The sequence below is a fragment of the Thunnus albacares genome, chromosome 18, assembly GCF_914725855.1.
Source record: "Thunnus albacares chromosome 18, fThuAlb1.1, whole genome shotgun sequence".
Taxonomy (NCBI): Eukaryota; Metazoa; Chordata; class Actinopteri; order Scombriformes; family Scombridae; genus Thunnus; species Thunnus albacares.
Genome location: NC_058123.1, coordinates 23728127 through 23753873, shown reverse-complemented (window position 1 = coordinate 23753873; position 25747 = coordinate 23728127). Strand labels below are relative to the sequence as shown.

General features: G+C 40.4%; 1 protein-coding gene and 1 long non-coding RNA gene across 3 annotated transcripts in view; one reads left to right on the top strand and one right to left on the bottom strand.

Annotated features, from left to right (window-relative positions):
• Nucleotides 1-10964, top strand: part of LOC122967923 — a 52518-nt gene extending 41554 nt beyond the window's left edge. Inside the window, exon 4 of one of the 2 annotated variants that reach the window (XR_006398715.1) lies at nucleotides 10869-10964. This is a non-coding gene — a long non-coding RNA (uncharacterized LOC122967923). Of the gene's footprint in view, nucleotides 1-857; nucleotides 2178-10868 lie in introns of those variants that run through there. The other variant, XR_006398720.1, reaches the window with a different exon arrangement.
• gtf3c4 (general transcription factor IIIC, polypeptide 4) lies at nucleotides 8352-19420 on the bottom strand. The gene is made up of 5 exons (XM_044332720.1): nucleotides 19065-19420; nucleotides 13425-15161; nucleotides 11510-11640; nucleotides 10971-11059; nucleotides 8352-8596 (listed from the first exon to the last, which is right to left on the bottom strand). The coding sequence occupies exons 1-5, from the start codon at nucleotides 19377-19379 to the stop codon at nucleotides 8532-8534; spliced, it is 2337 nt and encodes a 778-aa protein (XP_044188655.1). The 5' UTR covers nucleotides 19380-19420; the 3' UTR covers nucleotides 8352-8531.
• Nucleotides 19421-25747: the final 6327 nt, after the last annotated feature.

Sequence of the window (25747 nt, the reverse complement as noted above, 5' to 3'; positions counted from 1 at the left end):
CAGCCCCAACACGAGTGCAAACAATCAAAGTCTTTGGGAACGCTAAAATATGCATGGCTATCCGTGACAGACAGATAAAGCAGGGCAATTAGCCACGTAATCCTAGAGCATCGTACGGAATAGTCCGCCTCAGCTGTCCTCCCTCCCCTCCTTCCCTTTACTCTCTTGGTCTCCATTAGTTAAATGTACTCTGTGTGTCGGCTCCCCATCAAATCAAGTAACACTTCCCCTAATTGGCTTATAAATAATACAGCAGGGCCTACATTATAATTTCATCAGTGGTAAACATTGCGGGGGCAGTTGGTAAAGAACCTATCCCTCATTAATTTCTTAATTTGGGTAGATGGAACGAAGGGGAAGTGAGGGAATGAAAGGTGGAGAAGGAGAGAAAGATGTGGAGATCGGATGAACAGAGGGCCTCGTATCACCTCAGGCGGAGAGAAAGAGAAAGAGTGAGGGATGGCGGAGGGGAAAAAAAAAAAAAAAAAGGAAGGGGAAGAAGATGCGGCTGCTGCTGCTGCTGCTGCTTTTGTTAAGAGATGTCAGATATTCAATCCAAGGGTTTTGTCAGTACTCCTGTGCAATAGGTGATGAGGCCCCCACCGCCCCCGTTTCACACACAAATACACACAAGTAAACACACAATCTCTCTCCCCAGTTTCACTCGTTGTTCTTTTTTTATACCGACTTAATGAATATTTCATAACGAGCAACATAAATATTCATTCTAATGGTTTTGCACATAGTTATTACCGGTATTTCCCTTTTTTTTTCTTTTTTTTTTTTTTTAAACAAAAATACTCATTACAAATTCTGCATAACCAGGCCCTGAAATAATTTCTCTCACTCCCATGCAGATACACAGAGGACTGCACAAGATTATCTAGATCAACTGCTCAGACAGTATTTCAACAAGAAGTCACCGGAACTGCTCTGAAAATGTTCCCAAAAATCTGGTGTTTGCTTTATGTCGTCTTGAAGGTGTAATTATTTGCATGTGCGAAAACATATTTATCTATGGGAAGGGGTGTAAAGTTAATCACTAATTTCAGTCAATGGCTGCAATCGCAACATAAACCAGAGAAATTCACAAAGATTCCCTGAGTGATGAAATCCTTTTTGTAAAAGGCAATAGGTCTGTAACCAACCTTCCTCCCCGTGGCAGATAAATGTCACTGAAACCTGCTATTATATTGCATAATGCACTTTTAAGGGAATTTTACATGGCCTGTGATAAATGCTATGAAATATGAGGTGTGAGAATATGACACCCTCTGATCTCTGAAAGACAGATATTAAAGCAAACTCTCAAATGAGCAATCCCCTCCTCCTCCTCCTCCTCCTCCTCCTCCCCCACCAACCTTCCCTTCCCTCCCCACTTTCTCTTCCTGCTGAAATGTGGAGTACAAAAGGCACAGAGAGCCCTTCAGCCTTCAAAAGGAAAGTTAAGCGCTGCACATTCTTGGTGAGATTTTGAAAATGGAGCCACCTGAAGGCAATCTGTCACCGCTGGAGCCTAACTTGTCACCGTTACAGAGAGCTGTCACTTCCAGTGCCAGCGCTGATGGAGACAGACATCCATCATCCGCTGCATTTACGAACACACTATACGTGATGTCTTGCAGGCCTGCTGAACAGTATGTTTCACTTAAGATCTGCCCGGGCAGAAGCACGAATGCTTTCTGTTATCTTTTCCCTGTCATCTTAAAGTAAAAGAGAAAATACTATGTTTTAATCGCCACACAATAAAGAAATAACTGTCCGTCAATCACACTCAAAGCCACATTACACAGATCTTATTAAAGGGAGAAGTACTTAAATCCTTTACTGAAGAAAAAGTAGCAATAAGTCTTGATTTTGAATTCTACACAAGTAAAAGTAAAACAAGTGTTAGCTGTTAAATGCATTTAACTATCAAAATCACTCATTTCTGTCACAGGTTTAAAATAATGTTATGGGATGATAGAAATCCCCAATATTGGTTGTAATGAGATGTTCTTCAAAGTGAACCTAGCAGACCAGTGGTTCCTGATCTATTTGGCTTGTGGCCTCATAAAACAAAGCTTTATCTACATGTGACCTCTTGTCACCAGTTGTGTGTGTCTATGACAAGTAAAAAAAAACAACAAAACAAAAACATATTTTATTAAAATAATTTCTAAAGGTAAAATTATCCAGTAAATCACACGATTTGTTGTAGATGTGTAACATACATGTTTTTTCTTCTTTTCTATCCTTTTAATCATGTTGTGAACCCTTGTTAGATTTGTCTTCTGGCCCCTTGTAGGGGTCACAACCCCCCAGGTTGGATCCAGACAAATGGTTCATCTCAGAGTTATAAACATTTTTCAGTGAAGTGGGAAACGTCTTGTGTCCAGCAGTTAAATATTTGGCAGCTAAATATTTGCATATTCATAGATTTCTGGATTTGTCAATAAGGGAGAAGGAGCTGGTGTCATTTAAAGAATTTTTAATCAAGTAATTTAACTTTTTTTGTGGAAAAACCGTATCAGACACAAATTATTATTCAAGATATTACATATCTGGAGGGGAAACTCTATTGTTTTGCAGAACTGTGAGTTTAATGCATTTCCTCTATGTGGGCCTGTTTGCTACTTACACGTTACTGATCTGTGTGTCCACATCTCTCAGTAATATTTTTCTAGGTAGATGAATTAGTTGTATTGTTGTTGCATTGATTAATATGTCTACTGATGTTCGGATTTCAAGTACTGTATATTGTAAATATTTTGGATAATTATGCTGAAGTAATTGATGGTATTGTAGTATTGTAGGGCTCAATGTGGGACCCCTCACCTGTGTTGACTGTGAGGTACATAATGTATGTTGACCCTCTTGGTCACATGGTGAATCATGTGATGGAGATATTAAAGCTGTAGTATTGTAGCCAGGGCTGGATTGAGCCACTAGTGGGCCCTGGTGCAAAAATGACTTTTGACCCCCGCTGACATGAATATATTAGTCAGTATTTAGTAATTAGTTTGTGGTACCTTGATTAAGCACAAATTTACTTACTAAAATGCACAATATGAGCACAATATATACTGAGACAACAAAGGCCTGAAAACTAGATTTTAAATCAGGCCCCCCCCTACAAGATAATAATGGGTTGTCTTAAGGTCTGTATCACTTCAGTTTTTTATGTGCTTTACATTGCAATTAATTAAATTACCACAAACTAATTGCCACAGGGTGAAACTGCCCACTTTACCTGCTTTTCCCAGTTGGTAATCCAACCTTGGTAGTACACAGTAAATTTTATAGTAGTGTTGGTTCACACATGATAAAACATGGGGATGTGCATAGACTGTGTTGTAGCTTAGATTCACGAGCATGAACATTCCCAAAATTGGTGACAGGAAGGTTTTTCACCATCAGTCATGTGCTCCTCTACAGGCTGAGAAAATTCCTCAAAACTATCAAGAAAATGTCTAACATGTATTATGTCACTGAGTTAAAACTAGAACTTTGATCTTATTTCATATTTCATGTACTTTCAAATCTTGAAACTGCAAAACAAACAGTAACTATTGGGAATTGTAGTGGGAGAAAAGTAGTGTCGAAACAATAGTTTAAAGTGTTGAGTGAGTGTGTGAGTTGATTAACACCAGATTAATTAGCTATTTTGACAATTGACTTGTTTAAGTAATTTATTGAGCAAAAATGAAATATTCTCTGGTCGTAGCTTCTCAAATGTGAGAATGTGAAATCAAATATCTGGATTTTGGACTCGTCTCAAACAGTCAATTTGAAGATGTCATTTATGGGTTGTGATGGACATTTTTCACTATTTTCTTTTTCTTTTTTTTGCATTCTTTAGACCAAATGGTTGATCACTTAAAAATATATATATATATAATTAAAATCCTTAATTGCAGCCATAGTAAACAGTTGATTTTGTTCTGAAATGTAGTGAGTAAAAGTCTCTGAAATCACAATACTTGAGTAAACATACTCCCTCACTTCCCACCTCTGAAAGTGAGGACGTTGTGCTTAACATCAGAAAAGGTTAAACCAGCCGTACACACAATGCGGCCCCTCCACTTAATTACAGCAGAACAAGAGGAGACAGCGAGCATGTTGACAATGAACTTAATTAATGTAGCAGTAAAAAGTGGCCCTCCCTCTCCATGTCCATTCTGCTGTTCAGTATTAGTTCCACTTCAGTGCTCTCAAAGCCGGGAACAAATAGTGACTCTAATGATGGACATGCAACCTCCCCCCCCTCTATCCTCCCCGCGCAGCCCCTCGGCTGGTCTCGGGTCACTGCCCTCCCTACCCCTCCCTCCTTCTCCACCCTCGGCTCCCCCTGGGAGGGCAGAGCGGGGGAGTCAACCAGTTAGACATCCATGTTCACCCCATCAGCTCGGAGAGAGCAGAAGACAACCTTGCATACTGACTTCATTAGCGCTGACAAGTTGAGGGGGGATGCGGCTCAGTTTAGAAGATTTTAGAAACAGAAGAGACAAGCCTCACGAGGGCGTGGAATGAAATGATGCAACTCCGGATCATCGCTCTGCCGAAGTGATTACTGTGGTGAATATCTGAGACCAAACTTTGGAGACAGGTTTAGACTTGGATATACACCGCCAGCCCTATTTCTAAATTCACTGTTAATTACTGGCATACATGTTCATTTTTTTGTTTTTATATATTGCATAATCATTATAATTAAGCCTATTCTGTGATTCAAACAAGGAAAAAAATAAGGTTTTCAGCAGGCAACAAGTCATTTGCTGTCTTATTGTGACTTCAAGACTATTTTTTTCCCTCAAAACTCATGTTTGATGAGGAAAATCTTTCCAGTGGGCTGACAACATGTTTCAGACAAGACATAATAAAAAGAATAAGGTGGAGTGCTGCACACTGGTTATCAAGAAAATTACACTTGAATCTAGAAAAGGCTTTAAAAGTTGATTGGCTTAAGAAACAGGCAAAGTGATGTCACCTAATCATGTAAATTTCCTCAAAATTCAAATTTTTAGGATTCAAAAATAGACTAAAATACTGTTACGATTCTTGTTGTGAAAAGCCTTAAATAACAGAACATACTCTATAATGTGGGCAATATAAATAAAATCACTTTATATTGTGAGATTGTCTAGAAAATGAATTGAGCATCTGTTGGATAGATAAAATACCATCGCTATAAAGCATTACACAATGGCCTAAAGAAAGCTACTACAGTATAGACCGTATAATAAAACCTCTGACAGCTGACACATATGTGGTACATATCATGGTATCATATCATCATAAACATGTCCTGAGCTATACTCCGAAATGTGACAAAATGTAAAACGAATCAACGGGAGACTCATAAAAGCTCTGAGTCTAAAAAAAACATTGTCGTGATCCACCCAGGTGATGCAGTCAGAGGCGGCGAAGCAGCTGCCATGTTTTACAGAGTAAATTGGAAATATTCTGAGGCGACAAAATGAATCGATACTCTTGAGAGAATACAGTGGGGCATATCATGTTCAAAATCTAGTCTAAACAAAACAAAAGGAATATCACATGAAATTAAGGTGTGAAAAGGTGCCATGAATGTTTTATGCCATCCAGCCACTGACATAAAGGATATAAATATTGTATGCAAAGAGAAAAATCCCCCGTTTGAAGTCTTGAGAGGGAAGACAGTGGGAGAGAAAGGGAGGGGAAGCAGGTAATTACTGGTGGAGATGCTCTTTGACGGATTATTATATTAAAGCAGGAGGAGGATCAACCAAACACAGCTAACCTCTGTAACGGTGCTGGTCTCCACCTATCAGTGATAGGAACATTACAACCTGAGGAGCCACTTTCACTTGACAAACAACACTTAGAGCACCAAATCCCCAGGCTGGAAAAACAAGGAAACAAACCCGGCAGCCATGAAGGCACCACACACTGCAAACCTACCGCAGCCAGGCCTGATGAAAAGCTCATCACAAGGCTTTAGTTGCTGCCATGGAAGAACTTTTCAGTTTACTTGCTCAGACTTTTTGGAGCGCTGACTAAAATCTGTAATTAAGCAGTTTTAATGAAGTGCTGAACGCAGCTCGTTTAACAAAAGCAAGGTTATCTTCTGCTGTTTTGGCACAATCAGGGAGGATTTGCGTTCGCTTTGAACTTCATTTCCTTTGAATGAAAATCTGTGAGAAAGTTTGCTTTTAAAGATAATATGGCCACCACTTTGGTGAGTTAATCAAATCACTGAGACTGCATTTTCACAGGCAGTATACCTACGTGTCTTCTATGAGAAGAGACAGCTCTATTTTTACATAACAGAACTGCAAATGTCTCTTTGACAAATAGCAACACAACTGCTGCCTCAACCTGCCTGAAAAAAGTGGAAAATCCTTTTACTCCTTTGTCTAAAAATGCCTAAAAACCTAAATTAAAAACCAGGAAATCATGAAGGGCGTCACAGGAGAGGACTGCAGGAAAACAAAGGTTTTGTAATCTGTCAAAAAACAAACAAACCCTTAACTCAAGGTCCACTTACTAGCTTTTTATTAGCTCACAAGCTGAGCATTCTTCACCCAACTCTAGCTAGCAAACTGAGATTTTTTTTTCTTTCTTTTTGTCAAACTAGTGCTTCTACAGTCAAGAATAAACATTGAACATGATCAGTGGGTTTGTAAATTTTTGTTGTATTTAGTATATAAAGGCTGTTTGAATCCACATGGTCTGCTATTCCTTTTTAGTTTATATATTTCTATCATAGCAAACATATAAGTCAGACAGAAGAGAAATACTGACAGTAGTCATATTGGTTATTATCTGCTATTTCAAATTGAAGTTTATTAACTGTGAGATTAGGCTTAACTAATGATTAATAGTCTTTAAAAGGGCCAATGTAAGTAGTTTCAATATAAGTAATAATTATACATATAGTAGTAATAGTAAGTCTACTTCAAAAGTACTATTGTTTTTACCCATGCCCCTGTTCATTCAAAACATAAATGATTTTGCAGCTATGTTCCTAAAACTATACTAATCGTACCACCCAACCCAAAACATTTCAGTCTCTTGCAGCCATGCTCAAGATAATGTGATAAATGATTCACTTTATAGTAAAATGGGAGACACCCCCTTCTTCCCCAAATGGACTGAATCTTCTTCTTGGTCCAATAAATGCCAACACTGAGCTGAGAAATGCAGGCTTTAGAAATAAATATATAAATAAATATATATATATAAAAGGTCCCTTTTCATGATGTCCAGAGTGTTGGGAGTAGAGCTGCCTCCTCTCCTCGCCCCGGGGCAGACTATCATCTCCAGTGACACCAGAGGGAGGACAGACCCCACCCCACCTCTGCTAGGCTGGGGGGGGGGGGGGGGGGGGATGTAAGGGATGAGAGGCCTCAGTGGAGAGAGGCTCTGCTGCTGGCCCGGTCTCCCAGGTCCAGCTTCCTCTTTGATCACCGGCCGCCGACCTCCATGTCTCCAAAACAAGGAAACAGGGCTGAGGGGAGGGACGGAGAACATGCGGCTGAGCCTGTATCCCCTCCCTGCAGCCCTTGTTCTCTCCAAATATGAAAAAAAGGGTTAATTGTATTTAACAATATGCTCTCTAACCCCCACCGTCACCACTGCCGCCGCCACCCTCCCCTCCTTGATTAGAATTAGAATCACATCTGGCGCCATGTTCTGTCCCTCATTACTGCTGAATCTCATTACAACCCGCTCCCGTGGGAGGGACCGCGCCGGGTTTTTAAACACACTTTTCGCTTTCTTCCTGCCTCTTGCTCATCTCATCTGCCTCGCCGCTCCTTCTATTCTGCGTTTACATTAGCGGAAGTCCTCATCTGAGAGAATGACTGAGCACCACCACCCTCCTCATCCTCCTCCTCCTCCTCCTCCCTGCACTTGGAAATTGTTTTACAGTGCCAATTAAAGTAGGTAGGTTGAGTTTTTTCCAGAGTATGTATTATTCAGACTGTATTATTTGTTGCGCTCAAAAAAAAAAGAAAAAAAGAAAAATCACTAAAATAGAACTAGCAGAGTGAGTTCCACTTACTTGCAATAAAAACTACACCAAAGGTTTGAAAATATAGTCAACATAAGGAAAACGAGGGAGCTTATTTATGGTGCCCTGAAGTCCTACTGAATAATAAAAACCTCCATATATAACCACATTTTAAACTTTGTTTCTTTGCACCCTTGTGCAAACACTGTGTCTGGGTGGGAATTAAATTTGAGGGGGAGGGGGAATAAAGAAGTCTGTAAAGTTTGAGTCCAAAATGTTTTACCTCAGTAAAATATTCATTTCAAACCATGGCAGGGGAGAGCAATTTCTCAGCACACTTTGTAGGCTACACTCAAGAGGAAATAGAGTTTGAATGTATAATCAAAGCCTTTTATTTGCACTTTTAAGATACCAATATAAAGTAATAAAACTGTGAACAAAATACATGAAATAAAAAAAGTTGTAGCAGTGATGTCTGACAAAATTGGACCCTGCGTCAGAGCGGGGAGCTCTGAAGGTCGCAGGGAAGCCCTGAGGTTGCTCCGGTCGTTCAGCTCTAGATCATCGGTGAGTCGCAGAGTGTGCAGGGCGCCTGCAGTATCTTCCTTATCCACTCTGGATCTGTGGAGATACAAAACAAAGTCGTGTTTGTACTGAAGATTTCTAAATATGCAATCATTATAAAAACTTTTAAGGCCCCTTTAAGATTCATACTTTACTACATCAATATGATGGCAGTTTCACATGTCGATGCCTCAGTCACTTCTCCGTTAACATCAGGATATCAGTCTTACTAGATCAGACCTGGTAACGTTTCTGTAACTCTGCCAGTACCGCACAAGTCTGAGTGACATAAAGGCTAAGGCACTTTTGTGTAAAAGAGATCTTGATCTTATTGAGACTTCCTGAATAAATAAAGCTTAACTAACTCATTAATTATAATTTCTTATGCACAAAGAAAACTCAATCCACAAAACACTGAATGAGCCATTATTGTTGTTTCATAAAAAAAAATGTTTTCCCCCCTTGCAATGCAGAGAGAAAGAGGTTAAAAACAAACTCATACAACTACAATAATCATAAGACCAACAGTCTCCCTCCCTAACTGTTCAACAATTGTGAATATGCAGCAAAATGCTTCCCATACTGTACAGTGTGTGAGCAAATAGGGATGAAATGAGTCCCAATATTTTTGTCAGTCTATGCTTGGACACAGTAGTGACATTAGAAACAGGCAGCAGAATTCTCTAATAAATAATGAGAAATTACAGAAGTGCATTCACTGTGAGGGCGAGCATCCCTCACATTCATGATGATCATTAACTGCAAATAATACCTGCCTCACATTGGTAAACTGTTAAGAGACAGGAGCTGCGATGATGTTGACTTTGACAGATGCCAAAACTGCACAGACCTGTCAGTCTTTAGCTCAGATAGGCTGGAATGACCAGGAGAGCCCTGCCTCAGGCGCTCAGGCAGGACCGATAAAGACCTGGGACGCATCGGGCAGCTAGATGAAGCCAATCCTCAAACACTGAGAAGAGTGCGATGTTTTTCCCTCCAAACTGTATCCACTGCAGGACCCACATTGCTGGCAATAGACCCCTTGTTTATTTGGCATTTTTAAAAAAGGCACCAAACAAAACCACACGGCCTCATGATTCATTAGTATCTTATCATAATAACTGCTTTAGAAGATTGTATGTGACCCAACGTTGTGCTGGTGTAATGATCCATTAAAGGTGCAGTGTGTAGAATTTAGTGGTATCTAGTGAAAGGGACTTGGCAGAAATGGAATATAATATTCATAAGTATCTTTTAATTAACGTATAATCACCTGAAAATAAGAATTATTGTGTTTTCATTTCTTTAAAATGAGTCCTTTATATCTACATAGGGAGTGGGTCCTGTCCCACACCGCCATGTTTCCACAGTAGCCCTGAACGGACAAACCAAAAGCTGGTTCTAGAGAGGGCCTTTTGCAAGTTTCGTGGCCACCATAGTTTCTCCTACACACATGACAGGGAGAGGGGGGCATATTCCGTTTGTTATAATCTGCAACCTCATCGCTAGATGCCACTAAATCCTACACACTGCATCTTTAAAACCGTGTGTCAAAGACAGATGTGCTGCAAAAAGATGTCTGAAAACATGTCAAATGTATCTGGCAAAATACATTTTTACATATTTTCTATATTTACATTACAGCAATACATGCTCATCTCTAAATCCAACAATTAAACATGAGTATTGGGCTAATTGGCTGCGGAAATTATTAATGCTCTGCTGTTACACCTATACTATACTTTCACTGTCAGAAGTCTTTGTCATACACACACGTTCTGTAAAAACACGATTAGAAACCAGTGCATGTTATTGCACATGTGAGTGTTTGTGTCACAGCCAACCACTGAGCTACACCGGACCAAACTGAATAAAGTCATGCAAAGATAATGAATGTCTGCACCAGAACTCACAATTCCTAAACTACAGTAAATTGAGTAGATTTTAAATCCGCCACTTATCAAAAATGTGGACAAACTGAGACATAAGGGACACAGCTTTCTGATTAGGGAAATACATTATAATCTCTGTTAATCTGTCCAGATGGCATAACTGAATACAGGCTACATACCTGTTTCAAGTGAGTTTGTTTGTTGTAAAATAAAAATTCTTGATTGTGCACTCATACTTAAAACTTTGAGACATGACAAAGTTGTTTTTTTGTTCTTTTTCTGTGAATGTGGCAAAAACAAAGTCTCAACCGAGGACCTGAGATGAACTTTCTGACCAGTTTTTGAACTTCCTGATCAGTTTTACAAAAAAAATCTCCACTAATTCTAATAATCATTCATGTTTGTTAAATATTGTGTTTTGTGTGTGATCTGAGCAGCGGAGCGGGACGAGGGCTGACGTTGAAGGTTTCAGGACTAGACGGCTGATCGAGAGCGTGACTGTCAAATGGAGGTGGAGGAAGACGGAGAGTGGCGCTTACCTTCAGGCTCTGGCAGTCTGGAGATGCTATCCAGCAAGAGGCAACGTCTAAACGTCAGCGTCTGGCAGGCCTGGTATGACAACACACACCTGGAGGAGACCGAGAGAAAGGCATTAGTGAGCTAGCTGGCAGGGACGGAGACATGCACACGCACACACACACACACACACAAACTCACAAAAGTGGAGCAAAAACAGCGCTGAGGTACAGCTGACGGGCACAGATTTCATTCTCAGTGCCCACCAGACACACCACGATCTAGCTAGCGAGAAGGCTGTAGAAATGTTTGACAGACGATATTTATAAGACGATGAGAGTGGCGCATGGGTAAATATCAAAAGGTGGGAGGCTTGATTACAGCTCTGTGAAGATAAATAAACCGTCAAAGAAGGCATTTGGCATTAAGATTCAATTCATGTCTTGACTGTCAGGCTCAACTGTGTTATCTGAACCAGAGGCTGAAGCTAATAAAAAACATCTTTAGTGGATTAGATTTGAACTTGTGGAAGTTGTTCAGAAGTCAAGGATAATCTCTATACCTGAGCCACATGTGACCGTTTTTACAGATTGCTTGTTTGTGGTCCGTGAAGGGCAGCACGGCCTGACACAGGCTGCAGCGCTCCGAGAACGTCTGCTTGTTCATCTTGTTCTTGATGTGGCCGATCAGGACCTGAGAGGGATGACACACACGGAGCCAGAGGGTGTGAGTGAAGGCAAATATAACACTGAAGTTTAATCCAACTTTCATGATGGCAGTAGAGAAGACACAAGTGAGTTTAGTTCTAATCTCATAAAAGGCTCAATGGAACATTTTTATTTTGAGCTGATCTGAAACACTAATATCAGAGCTGATCTGGTCATATTTTCAGTTCTGGGTGAGCAAAGCCATATCAAGATCCAGTCCTTTGTTTATTTGATCCAAATGCACTGCATCTTCACCTGATGACATATACTATACAAGACTTAAAGGGAAACTTCTGTATTTTTCAACTTGGACCCTATTTTCCAATCTTTTTGTGTCTAAGCGACTAATGGGGACAATTTTTTAAATTGGTTCTCTGTATGATCCTTTCCATAATGTTGTCAGACACTTACAATAACAATCTGAGCCTTTCAATGGCAAAACAAGCACTTTCAGTAGATGTACACTGAAGAGGTGCAATGGCCCTGTCAGATTACACTGCAGCCCGTTTTGCAGCAGCCAGCTGAAGAGCTCTCACTCAATACTGGACCAGTTTCAAAAAAATTGGTGTTCCCATTAGTCACTTAGACAAAAAAGATGGGAAAATAGGGTCCGGGTTGGAAAATACTGAAGTTTCCCTTTTTTAGCCAAGCCAAAGTGAATCAACACATTTTGTATTTTTTGCTGCATACAGTGTCCTTGGGTTGCATTAAAGGCGCTTAATTGTAAATACTGAAACATACACTATATGGATCCCTGTCCACATACATTTTTGTACTTTTGGCCTGGGGTTGTTTTCATGGTTTAGTTGGTTCTTATTAAAGAAACAGTACATATTCAGTGTGGATGTCATGCTGCACAACTGAGTGTACCAATAAAACAGTAAAGTAATAAGACATTTTTCAACAATTCCACCTATCTGCCCATCTTATCAAATCAAACTCCTTTTTCTTAATAACTGAAATCCCATTGGCTTATATTTAAGATTGACCACTCACTGACCTGTTTCAGCAGGAAATACATCACTACATCATTAAAGAAGTAATGATACCATTTCATGGGACCCTGAAGGGAAATCTGACTGCTACAGCATACACTGATATTTTGAAAAATAGTGTGCTTTCAACTTTGTAGCAACATTTTAAAGAAGACCCTTTTCCTGTTTCAACATCACAATGCTCCCACACACAAAGCCAGGTCTATAAAGAAATGGTTTTCCCAGTTGAGAGTGGAAGAGCTTAACTGTCCTGCTCAGAGCCCTGACCTCACCAACACTCTTGTGGATGAGTGGGAGCAAATCTCTGCAGCCAGGCTCCCACATCTTGTGGAAAGCCTTCCCTAAGGAGTGAAGGCTGTATCAGCATATAAAGCTCATGGCTATGGAATGACATATGGCTGTTCACATACTGAAAGGCAATGTAGTGTAGCATAGTGAGGATTCAACGTCAGCAAACTGACTCATGAAATGTCAGTTACACAACAACATCTATACAAGTGTGTGTGTGTGTATATTATATATTACACATACATACACACACATCAAAAGTTACGTAGTCTCACTTTAAAGTAAAATTGTGATGCGGGCCATTTTCTTAAATGAGCTTAATGGCGTTAAACATTTGTTAGCCAACTTTACTGACTTTAATGTGCTTTAAGTGAACACTGTGCTAATATGCTGCATTATATAAATATCACTTTGGGATTGCTCTGATAAGAGTATTTGTGGTACGATGCAGAAGTGAATAACTATCAGGTAAGTCAGTGAGTTTTACCTCTGCAGCTCTGTCGTTAGCGTCTCTGGCGAGGTACTCCACCAGGCCACAGGTAGGTATGCTGGTGTTCTGAGCGATCCAGGTGTTGAGATACACCACGCCCAGCACCTTCTTCATGTTCTCTCTCATCAGGTGGGTCTCCACAGCATTGATCCAAGCCTGCACCTCTGCCATCTGCTCCTCCAGATTCTCCTCCTTCAACTGTTTTACTCCACCGGACTCGCCTTCCTCTTGCACAGCTTCTTCTTCGTTTTCTCCGTCCTCCTCCTCCTCGTCCCTGACAAACACCTTGTTGTCCTCGTGCGTAGGTTTCCAGTGGTGATCTGTCGGAGGTGTCTGTAGTGACTGGTAAAGTATACGCACTAAAAAGAGCTTGAAACGCCACAAGTAGGGCGAGTCTACTTCCTGGATCTTTTGGTCGAGCTCTTCCTGCAGCGACGCAGGGATGCACTTGTTTTTCAAAATTTGCCACCTCACGATATCAAGCAGGTCAGCCAGTTTGTACAGGTTCTGCATGGGGGACTTGAGCAGCATTGCTGCTGCCGTTTCTGGAGTTTTCAGGGTCACAAAGTGCACCTGGTAGGTCCTGTTAACTGGGTGATAGGCACCAACCATACCTTGTGTGCTGGCAAGCGCAATATACGCTCCATTGTGGCTCACTGCAATCCCATGTATCCGCCTCCCTGTTAGGTTTTCAGGTCGCAACATGTCCTCTTGATTGAAAATCAAAGTGTTCTCTGTAAATGTCGGTGTCAGCTTTTTTATCCACCCATCTATGGAACATGTGTACACTGCTACGCCATGTTGACTGACTGCTAGTGAGACCACAGGGAGCGAGTGGAGCCCTGCCACATGAGAGTTGTACACATTTAATCCGGCTGGCGAAATCATGAGCAAACACCAAAAGACGTAGCAGCCGCGTGAGGCGACAATGAGGCTGCAGCTGGATTTATGTATCGGGTGGATCATTGGGACACATTTGATGTTTTCAACAGCGATCTCATCGCACTCTTTCCAGAGGATGACGGGATGTCGGAGGGTGAAGTAGCCCTTCACTCCCGACAGGCTGACCGGCATGATCTTGACGGGTCCCACCTCACTGCCAACAATCAGGCCGCTCATCCGGCGATCTGCGCTTTCATACTCCCACCACGCCAAGTCACTGGGTCTAGTCACACCTGATTCGATGATATCATAAAACACGACATCTGCCCCGTTTAAAAAGGGCACCACAAATTTCCACAAAACAAGGTCACCGTTCTCCATTAAGATGGCGAGGAGTACCATCTCCACGTCTATGCATGTGTTGTCTGACTGAACCTGTTTGATCGTGTAAACGCTCGACCACTCCATCCTCAGAGGAGTCTGCATACGGAAACGCCGCTGCAGCTCGTCAAAGTCCAGCAGGTTTGCCTGCGGTGGCTTGTTGTCCTTTTTGGCGTAGCCTCGCTCCTTCACCCTCTCACTGTACTTTTTGGTGAGATCAACGAGCATGTTCCACTCGAGACGCTTGTGGCTATTATGAATGGTAAGTCTATGGTCAAGTGTTAGACAAGCGAGCAGACAGCGTCCACTAGAGTCACAACCTAACGGAGACCAACTGGCATACTTTATTCCTTTGTGCACTCCTAACGATGGGTTCATCACTCGGTCCGCCAGAAAAACTTGCCTTACAGTGGGGTCGGGATGTGAGGAAAACTTCTCCATGGCTTCAGTTTGCTCTTGGGGTGTTCCCACCTTAAAAGTTATAAAACACAAAAGAAAGCAATAATTAAGGTTAAAGGTCAGATTTAAGAAAAGTTTGCAAGTCATCCAAACTACTGTACATGTGCAACATACATTAACATTTGATTGCACTGACACATTTTTGAACCCCAAAACACTTTGAAATGGAACAAAAACTCAGAATCATGTAGTATTTGGGAGTTATAGTTTTAAACTGAGAAATTGCAGAAAACCTGAAAAGTGATGCTTGCAATTCTTCAGGTCTGAGAAGCATCTCTGATTTCTGCTACTAATTGTCAACCTCTGTTAATTTTGGGTTACACTGACATCAGTACAAGTGTTTTTTGGACAGCAGAAGTAATTATTCTAAATTAACCAGAGTAGTTGCAAAGTATTCTTTGTAGGTAAAGTGATAATGACCTGAAAGATACTACAGGTTCATGGATATTGTGCATCATCGACAAATAAACTGGATCAGATGGATATTTGACATAACAATATAGCAGTGTAGCAAAATGTATTTTAATTTCCTGTATCAGGGATTTCTATTCACATGTGGGATGGTTTTGGTAAATGACTACCAACACTCTGTTTTGGCAGAAGATCCTGCCACTTAAACAAGGATAACACAACAGCCACCACCTGGATGGGTGATGTAGCAGTGTCATCATATTATATGTGGTCTCTAAAAATCGAGTTGTGCTTTGAGTGCCATCATTTACTGCTCCCAGTTCAGCAACACTCATATGTACGAGCAGTTAATCATATGTATAAATGACAGCAGGAAACAAATGTTCCCTTCTGTCACTGTGCCTTGTGAATGATAAAATTCAGCTACATCCAACAGTTTATCTGCCAAGTCCTTTTTTGGAGAGAAGATGAACCTATAAACAATCATGTTTGTACGCCAGAGCAGCTGCGCAGAGACAAATTTCCCACAGCAAAATCATTTGTCAGTTTTTCACTCTCTCGTTTCATCAACACTTGTATTGCGTAGCTATAATTATTTTACTTCCAGTTTAGTAAGTAAATAATGAAAATACAGAAACATCCACCACTGCCAAACTAATAGCACACAGGTTGATCATTGCTGAGCTCGGAGTTTCTAAGGCATGTTTACACAAGTTGCTGTGCAAGTACACAAATAGAAACACTACTACAACTCACAGATGTCATTTTTAATCACCTGAGTATTCTTTAGACACATCTATGTAACTTATTAACAATGGCTGTAACTTAAAATGTTCTGGCACTTGTGTTGCAAATAATGTCCAAAATCTGACTTCACTTGCCATATATGGGGAACACTGCACTAAACTCTATCAGGTCACATCAATCCCTTGTTCCTCTCCGATTAAAATCATCATTTTTGGCTGACCAAGACTCACTGCAAAAATCACAACTACAGCTGCAACAATTAATCAACTAGTTATCAACAGAAAATTAATCAGAATCTATTTTGATAACCAATAATTGTTTTAGTATTTTGTTAAGGAAAAAATCTTAAACATTAGCTACATTTGGTTTCTCACATGGGAAGATTTGATGCTTTTCTTTGTCATACATAATGGTAAACTTGATATTTAGGTTTTGGACTGTTGGTCAGACACAACAAGACATTAGAAGCCATGACCTTGGGCTAGGTGGAGTTATTAATGAACATTTTCCACTATTGTCAAATAAAACAATTCATCAAGAAAATAATTGCCATTGTAATCAATAATCAAAATTAATCAAAAAGCAAATTAAACACAGCTGATGGCTGAAGCAGAGATTTATTTTGCTCAACTTTCTTCACTTTTTTTCCTGTCCTGCTTTAAACATTTCAGACAACTGGGAATGTGGTGGACACATCGTCTTCATCTAAAGGGAGTGAAAACCATTTAAAAAAATTATTTTTGTGTCCCAGGACTGTTCCTTAAAATCACAAGAGCCCCCTTTTCCATAATAGGTGGAGAAATGAAAATTAATTTGGTGTTTTAGCAGGTCAGAATATCTGTCAGTGGTTCACAGATAAGTAAGATACTGTCTGACCATCTGATTTTTGCACCAAATGAATCAAGGTTTAGCAATCATTTGCCATAGCATGTCCAGAGTATTAAGCAGGGCTGCAATTAACAATCATTTTCATTAACAATGAATCTGACGTATATTTTTTTGATTTATCGATCAATTGTTTAGTCTATGCATTGTCACAAAATTGGGGGGAAAAAAATCCCCATCGTAACGTCCCAGAGCCCAAGATGACATCTTCAGCAGATATTCAGTTTACAGTGATATATGACAAAGAAAAGCAACAAATCTTTGCATTTGAGAGGCTAGAATAGTTTATTTTTCTGTCAATCAACTAATTGATTAAATGACTAATTGTTTCAGCTCATGTATTAAGGTTGTCATTTCTTCTACAATGTGCTTATCTATATCAATCTAATAAAATCATCAAACTAACACCTAACTGTAGAACTGAAATGCTTAGTGGATTGATTGTTCATCAGGTAAAGATGCCAAATATTTATGGGTTCCTGCTTCTCAAATGTGCAGATTTGCTGTTTCTTTAGGTTTTGGACTCTTGGTCGGGGAAAACGTGCAATTTGAGGACGTCACCTTGGACTCTCGGAGCTTGTTATGGGCATTTCTTACAATAATATTATCTGTCAGTCAATTAAGACTTTTATCAATTAGTGAAAATAATTGATTTGTCAATTAACCAAACAAATGATCAACCACACCAATCAGGGTTGTAACTAACAATTATTTTCATTATTGATTAATCTGTTGATTATTTTCTCGATTAATGGTTTAGTTGTTTGGCCCATAAAATGTCAGAAAATGGTGAAACATGTCCATCATTGTTTCCCAAAGCCCAAGATGACATCCTCAAATTTCTTCTTTTGTTCCGACTGACAGTCGGGTGCCTTCAAGGATGGTCAAAGACAGGTCTCCAAAAACACTCCATCTACCAAGTTACGCCAGTGAAGGAAAAGCAGACACTAAATTATCATACTACTAAATACTTAAAAATAAAGTAATGGATAATGGACATAGGATTGGAGGTGGCGCCTCATTCATTCCAATGGAAGTTGCTCAGTGGTGCATGAAGTTCGACTTTCCGGAATAAAACTTCCCCGATTTTCTGCACCCGTAGAGCAAGCACACTAGTGTTTCCTTTAACCTCGCTTCCCAACAACATGCACACCAGAGACTTCCACCAGACAAGCCAGCTAACTCCCGGTTTAGCCCTCTGCTAACTTGAACAGGATAAAAAAATTCAATCGTGCAGCTCTTCAAGACTTTCCAAATGTCATCGAACTGAATGGATCAAATTCTGATAGTGAAACAAGTCATGTTGTGGGGTTGTGACGCCCAAAAAAAAAGTATCCACTGTTTTTACAGCTGCTCCTTTTCCCATGATTGTGTCCGGGAAAGATAATTTTTAGACCAGTGTGCATCACACGACGGACCCGTAATTACACGGTTTGGCCACTATGTCAAATTGGCTTCAAAGCCTAGCACTGTTCCTGGGGGATGCTGCTTATCAGCCGCTCTGCTGGAAAATCCACCTGTCTTTGGTGAACACACCATCAGTAGCAGACTGGACCAGAACACATGCAATGCATTCTGGTTGTGGTGGGATTCCCCCTTAAGAGTGATATTGGGAATCTGCAGCCTATTTCTCAGTTTTCTCTAGTCATAAAGGCACCAATTTAGAAAATAATTGAACATTTCTATTACATAGGTGACCTAGTTTTAAAAAATTATCATAATCACAACTGTGAAGTTTCCCTTTAACTGCTTCCATACCTGTAAACTGGAGGGGGTGTGCTAACTAGCTGCGCAGACGCCTGTAAGGTTGTTATTGCTTCCTGATACAGCATATTACTTAATTTAGAGAGTTCAATATTTGTGGATATTTACCCGTAATCTGTGCCCCTCAGTGGGCACGGGGATGGAGGTCCTGTGTAGCGCCAGGTCCTGTTTGTTGCTGTGGACGTCACAAACCAGCTCCATCAGCGACATGGAGTTGGTGGTGCACACAGCCAGGCGGTGGTCCTGCGACCAAGAGAGCGGCTGCAGCCCGCTGACCGGGGCCATGAGCGGGACGACGGGCTCCCGCCTAACCGGCACATCCTCCGGCCCGAAGACAAGCCCACCGTCGTTCTCGGGCTCCGTCTTTATGACCACATTTCTGGGAAGTGAATCCGCCGAGTCTGGCGGACTGGTAGCCGACATGTTTTCTGTGTGGTGGAAGTGACGTCGGCGCGCGCGGGAGGAGAGGAGGGAGGGACTTCCTCCGCGGAGTTAAATAGTGCACTGTGGATGATGTCAACAACCAAGTTTACATCCATTTAACACTGCTGTTAGGAGGAGTAATATATATATTGTAAAAAGTAAAAACAAAAAACAAAACAAAGCAAAACAAAAAACACCCACACCTATGTTAAAATGTCCTGCAAAAGATGCCAAATTATCAATTTATATTCATTTTTTGGATATTATTGTATGTTGCATATATGAAAATATGTTCCCAGTCTCTATATGTACTCAAAAAGCTATAGGTTTCTCTCATATTGTCACATTGTATTTATTTTTATTCTATTTTGAATCACAAGTCAAATCACTCAAATATTAATAATGAGATTTTCCTTTTGATTGTTAACTCAGATCTAAAGAGCTCAGACTGAAGTTATTAAGACATGTGAGTACAGAATGATCCATAATGTCAGTTCATTATAGTTAAAGGAAAAATGTTGGGTATTGTCAAAGGCCACAAAGGGATTATAAATTGGGTGCTATAATTTATTTCAGTGGTTTTTAACCCATCCCAAGATAATTCTGTGGGGTCAAAATATGCTTTTCTTTGTCTTGTGTGATTATAAACCAGATAAATTTGGGTTTTGGTCTATTGGTCAAACAAGACAGGCAGCTTGGTGATGTCAGCCTGGCCTTTGAAAAAATGTGACAGACATTTTGTGCCGTTTTCTTACATTTTGTAGACCAAGCGACATGAGTTACAGTCCCAATGCCATATGTGTATATTCATATGTAGGCTATGAATATGCATGTAATTTAGTATATATGCAAATATATACCTTGCCATTCACATTGATCACATGTACCTTTAACCTTTTTCTGAGTCCTTGGTCCTGCTCACAACTCACGATAACAAACATTTAATAGACTGAGCCTTTTTAGCAAACAACAAACAGGAAACACTATGTCTGAGAGCAGAAGTTCAGCTCATTAACATGTACGGAGCAGATGAACATGTGTAGGACGACTGCTTCATCTGCCTCCATAAGTAAACAGAGTAGTTCAATGTAAAAATGTGAAGCAGGTGTACCATTTCTATTTACAAGATGATGATTGCAGTTTTTGACCTGCCAGCTGTCAGAACAATGAGCACTGATCAAATGTGGAAAATACCATAACTGATCTCTGAGATGTTGTCTTTTGAACTCCTCACTTCACTTGAATGCCAATCACTTTCCCCCTCAGACTGTCAGCATGCATCTAAAGGAATCACAATCAATGCATGCAATATTTCTATTGAAATATTTGTCTTCATACATTAGATTTTTTTTCTTTATAGAACGCTTACACCACATTTTCTCTAACATCATAGTAATGTATGTGCCTATAAGGTCTGTTTGTTTTTCGTTTGTTTGACTTTGGCAAAGCCACAATGTCTCAGAACAATACAGCACATTCAGACTTGGACAGTGTGTCAGGACTTGCACATCCTTGTTTTAATTAAATTAGATTAGATGAAACTTTAATGATGTCCATGGGGAAATTTAGTAATCTATGTGACACATTCATTCAAAGAGGTTAGACCTATGTTGAAACAGCACTGACACTCCACAATGACATATTCACCAGTCTGAGAGAGAAAAAAAATGAATTCAGTCCCTGACAGGTACGACATCAGTCATTTCATCTGTCCAAGTGTGGTCACTCGTCACCAAGAGAGATCATTAATTGTCATATTTCAGTGTTAATTAATAAAAATATGAAAACGATCCCGTCTGCAGTAGATGGCACAGATATATATCAGCGTGTTTTATGCGGTGAGTCAGTGGACGCTCTTGGACCGGTCAAAGGTCAAACTGCTGCAGTCGGATGCAGCGCTAGAGATTCCCAGGCACATAGTGATTTGTCACAGCCCTCACATGAAAGCTCCTCTCGCAGTAGCTGCCTGACTCTCAGCAAGATGACAGCGGGATTTCAACAGGCAGAGTTATTTGTCACAAAACAAATTGTTACAAATCTGTGAGACAAATATAGAATAGCGCACCCACCATGTTTTAATCTCTCATTTTTCTGTCTTTTGTTTCGATAATCGAAATGAATAAATGAACGGGGACCATGGTATGTTTCATTCTTAATGAAGCGTGTAGTGAATGAATATTTCAGACACCTGCTGTGTGTCTTTGGTGGATTTTGACTGGGGACCCAATCCCAGCCTGGGATGTATGAATGTTGGATTAAACATTCATCAAATGCTGTCACAAAAACTTTATCCTCTCCTGTCAACCACATAAAGACGGAAACAGGCCCCTGCGCAGGCCAAAGAAACCCATCCATGATTTGAACCTCAGTCTTTGGTTTACTTATTGTTTGGTAGTGGAATTATTTAGGCTGCGCTTGAGTCATGTCTGAAGGTATATAGGTTATGTAGTGTGGGTTTATGGATATGGATGGGGTCAGCTCAGGTCAATACCCTCCATCTCTAATATCCACCTGCTGTCTTGTTATTGCCTGCAGGTTGCTCTTCAGCCTTTCAACCCTCAGTAGACCACATACTCTTCTGTTTGCTCGCTCCAAGTGTCAGTGGAGCCGCTTACATGTATCCTGTGAGGAAACCCACAGGGATGTTTTGATGCATGGTTCATCATACATGTTTTAATCATTCAGTCTTTCAGACACCTCCCAGGAGAGGGCTGCTGCAGCGCATTACCGAGTACACACAATTAGTGACATAATCATGATGATGATAATGAAATGTATTTAGAGCATATCAGCGTGGTTTATTCTGTTCGGGGAGACATTAGCAGGACTGCAGCCCTAGAAAAGGCTCAGTGCTCAGGCTCCTGGCGTTCTCCCTCTGGAGACTGGCAGAGCCCGGCAGGTTGCCACGTCAGAGATTAGCAGTCATAGCAGTCGACTTGGTGCTCCTTCTGCGCCGTCAACTGCGAAAGCCTCACCTGACAGGTGTTGCTCTCAATCAGTGCTCCTCTGCCCTCCCATGCTGTCCTTGGGGCAGGGAAACCTCCCATCCCCCTTTACACATCCTGACAGCTTCTAACAGGCAATGCTCTGAGATGTATTTGGCTTCATACACCAGTAAAGCAAATCCCCCTCTCAATGAGAAACCACTGATATCACATCAGTGATATCGGTAGGAAACACAGTGCTGGCCTTTTATTTAGCTCCCCTCAGGGATGTTCAGTCACCTGTTAAAGGTCAAGGTGATAGGATGTCAGGATCAGAGGGGAGGCTTCAGTGTAGGAATAACAGTACATGCTGTGAACTGTTGTAACACTGTAGGATAGAAAGAAACCAATGATCACAGGTTAAAAATAACACCAGGGGCCAAGGGTGTATTTGTTTCTGAATAAGAATGGATTCATGTTTCCGGCAATGTTCTATTTAATATTGAATTGCTACAGAAACCTCTGACGTCTATCGGCCACATGCTTAGTGAGAGAATAACATACATTCATATTTCATACAGTTAATACAGAATGGCCACTTCACATTAAATCAGGTTACTCAACTTACAGTGTCAACAGACAAAATCAGCACAGATAACAAGAAAGTCACATATGAAAGTCCACATGTGAAATTAAGGTATATGTCTTGGTTTTCATATGAGAGTAACTGGAATTTAACATGCAAAATATTGTTGTAAACAATATCCTTGGAACTACTTTCTACTAAAAAAATATTTGTTGCATCATGCTAGTAGTCACCTGTTCTATGGATAACGCAGCATAATGGCAGCACTGTTTCTGGAAAGACACATGCCGCTGTTGATTTTTCTAAATTAAAATTTTCAGTGTGAAAGACATAAGCTAGTCCAGTTGTAGGTTGAGCTGCATTTGCTACTCTCTCTCTCATGACATTGTCAGCTGGCTGCAGTAGAAATCCAATGCACCCTCGCAATTTGGCGGACTATTTAACCTTCCAATGCCCCACCCACTCACCTGGTCAGTTCTGCTCATTAAGAAATGTCGGGAAAAAAGCTAGAAATTCTGCTATAATCTTGCTTTAATTGCTTTCAAATGCTGCTTTAAGCTGGAAGACAGAGTTTCCTGATTTGACAGGAAAACTATAGAAGGGGAGTCTTGTAAAAGAGGGATTTATAATTAGCTTTGACTTGAGGGATATGCGTCACTTCAACAAGGTGAGTAGCTAGGTGAATTGCTGCATGTGCTAACATGTATGTTGAGTGGATATTTGTTCTGTTCACATGGTTTCTGTGCCTGTTACTATCAGCTAGAGCTGTGGTTCCCAACCTGGGGGTCAGGACCCCCACAAGGGGTCATTGAATTAATCTAAGGGGTCACAAAATGATAGGATGGGATAGGACAACAGAAAAAAAACATATTTCTGACACTTGGCCTGCACCATTACCATGCCAGTGTATGCCTGTGGTTGGCCTGTTCAATTCAAGCAGTGAAAGCAACACCTACCTCAACTACATAGCTGATACAAACACATCTCCTCCTGCCGGCAAATGTTTTTCCTCATTTAAGAGATATGCTCCTCCCTCGCCGCTCGCCATCACTTCTCGCTGGAATGTGCCCACAGACTGTAAAAAAATAATGGACGTAGCCACCGCGACATCATCCATTGGTTTGTGGACTCCCATTTTGAAGCCTTGAGTTCGGTATTTTGACCGTTGCCACCTTGGGTTTTTGGAGCCAGAAATGACCATATTTGGACGAGAGGATGGAGCTGACCCCAATGCTAGCATTAGCTGCTAGCTTGGTTAGCATGGTGCATTTACAGTCTATGGTTAACTGTGATATTGCTAATGCTAATGCTAATTTTAGGTAGCGAGAAACAGACTTAAAACAAATTGTACTTACCTGAAAAACTGAACAGCTGACTCCTTAGAAGGTCTTTTAGTACAACCAAAACGCTGAACAAGGCAACCAAAATGTTACAATTAATTTTCATGAACTGAAAACACACTAAAATAGGGATAGCTGCGCCTATACTCATATTCTAATCTGGGATTACATTACATACATATGTACATACAGAACTAACGTTGTTGCCATGGTAGCGATTTGGAAAAGGACTTTTTGAAAAACTTTTCTCAAATTTTTGCTTTATCTATTATGAATTACTGTATTTGATCTCCTCAAACCTCTAAAAGTTATTGAAATAAAACAAAAAAAAGCCCTCTTTCATTTAACTCATAAACAATGCAACCTGCAACAAGGGGTCCTGGGTCGAATTTGCTTTATTTTAAAGGGGTCACAAGCCAAAAAAGCTTAGCAACCACTGAGCTAGAGGAAGTCTTGTTCACTGGTTGCTAATCTCTGCTCTCATAGGACTTTTTTTACAGAGGACATTTTGACATGTCCTAGTGGGAAAAGCACAGGTGTAAATAATACATTTAATGATGGCTGAAATCGATGTTGCTTTGTTTTCAAGGCCCTGGTATTGGCTAACTGTCACACTGTTATGGCTTACTGGGACAGTTACTGGAAGCCATAATGTTATTAGTAACACCTGAGCTTTTCCTACAATGACAAGTCAAATTTCTGTGTGAAAAGCCTACTACTCTAATTGATATTAGGTGGCTGAAGGAGCATTACGATGTTTTCGTGCTGTCATTTACATTAGCGTTGAATTATGAATACTCCAGTTTGTGTGTTTGTGGTTTGAGCTAAAGTGGTTTGGTTATTTGTTGTTTTGAGGGACTTCCTGTTAGCTCACTGTAAGCTCTCTAGTTCAGAGTAATTAGTATTAATTACAAATATAATTGCACAGAGGACATTCAAATGATTGATTGCCTGTAATATTGGCTTAACATGGCTTTTATTTGTTGCATTCATCATATTTTCTCCTCACACTTTCCATTCAGCGAAACACTCCAGAAATACTTCAACTCAAATCAACATGTTTATCTGTCAGCTTGCCTTACATCATCTAAACTTCCGGTTCTATGGTTTATAACTGCTGTTACAATCAGCCACACTCATGTACTGATGGCTATCTGCTGATAATCACTACGTAACATTTAACAAGAGGAGTGTGTGTTCCAAAATATGATTAAAAAAAATCTTAGCCCTCCTTCTGCACACTAGGCAGGTTGCTGAGTTTGGAGGGCATATATTCCCTGCACTGTTTGGAGGTGTTTGTAGAGGAATGGCTACATGGTGGTTAGTGCTGCTGGGCGACTCTACAACTGGATTCTAATACAGTTTTTGGGAGCATTTTATTGTTGTCAGTATAAGTGAAAACTCTGGCTTCCTGGTGGCACTAGATTTATCTTTGAGCACCATGGATATCAGTACCAAATTTCATGGCAATCAATCCAATAGTTGTTGAGACATTTTATTAAAAAACAAAAATGTCAA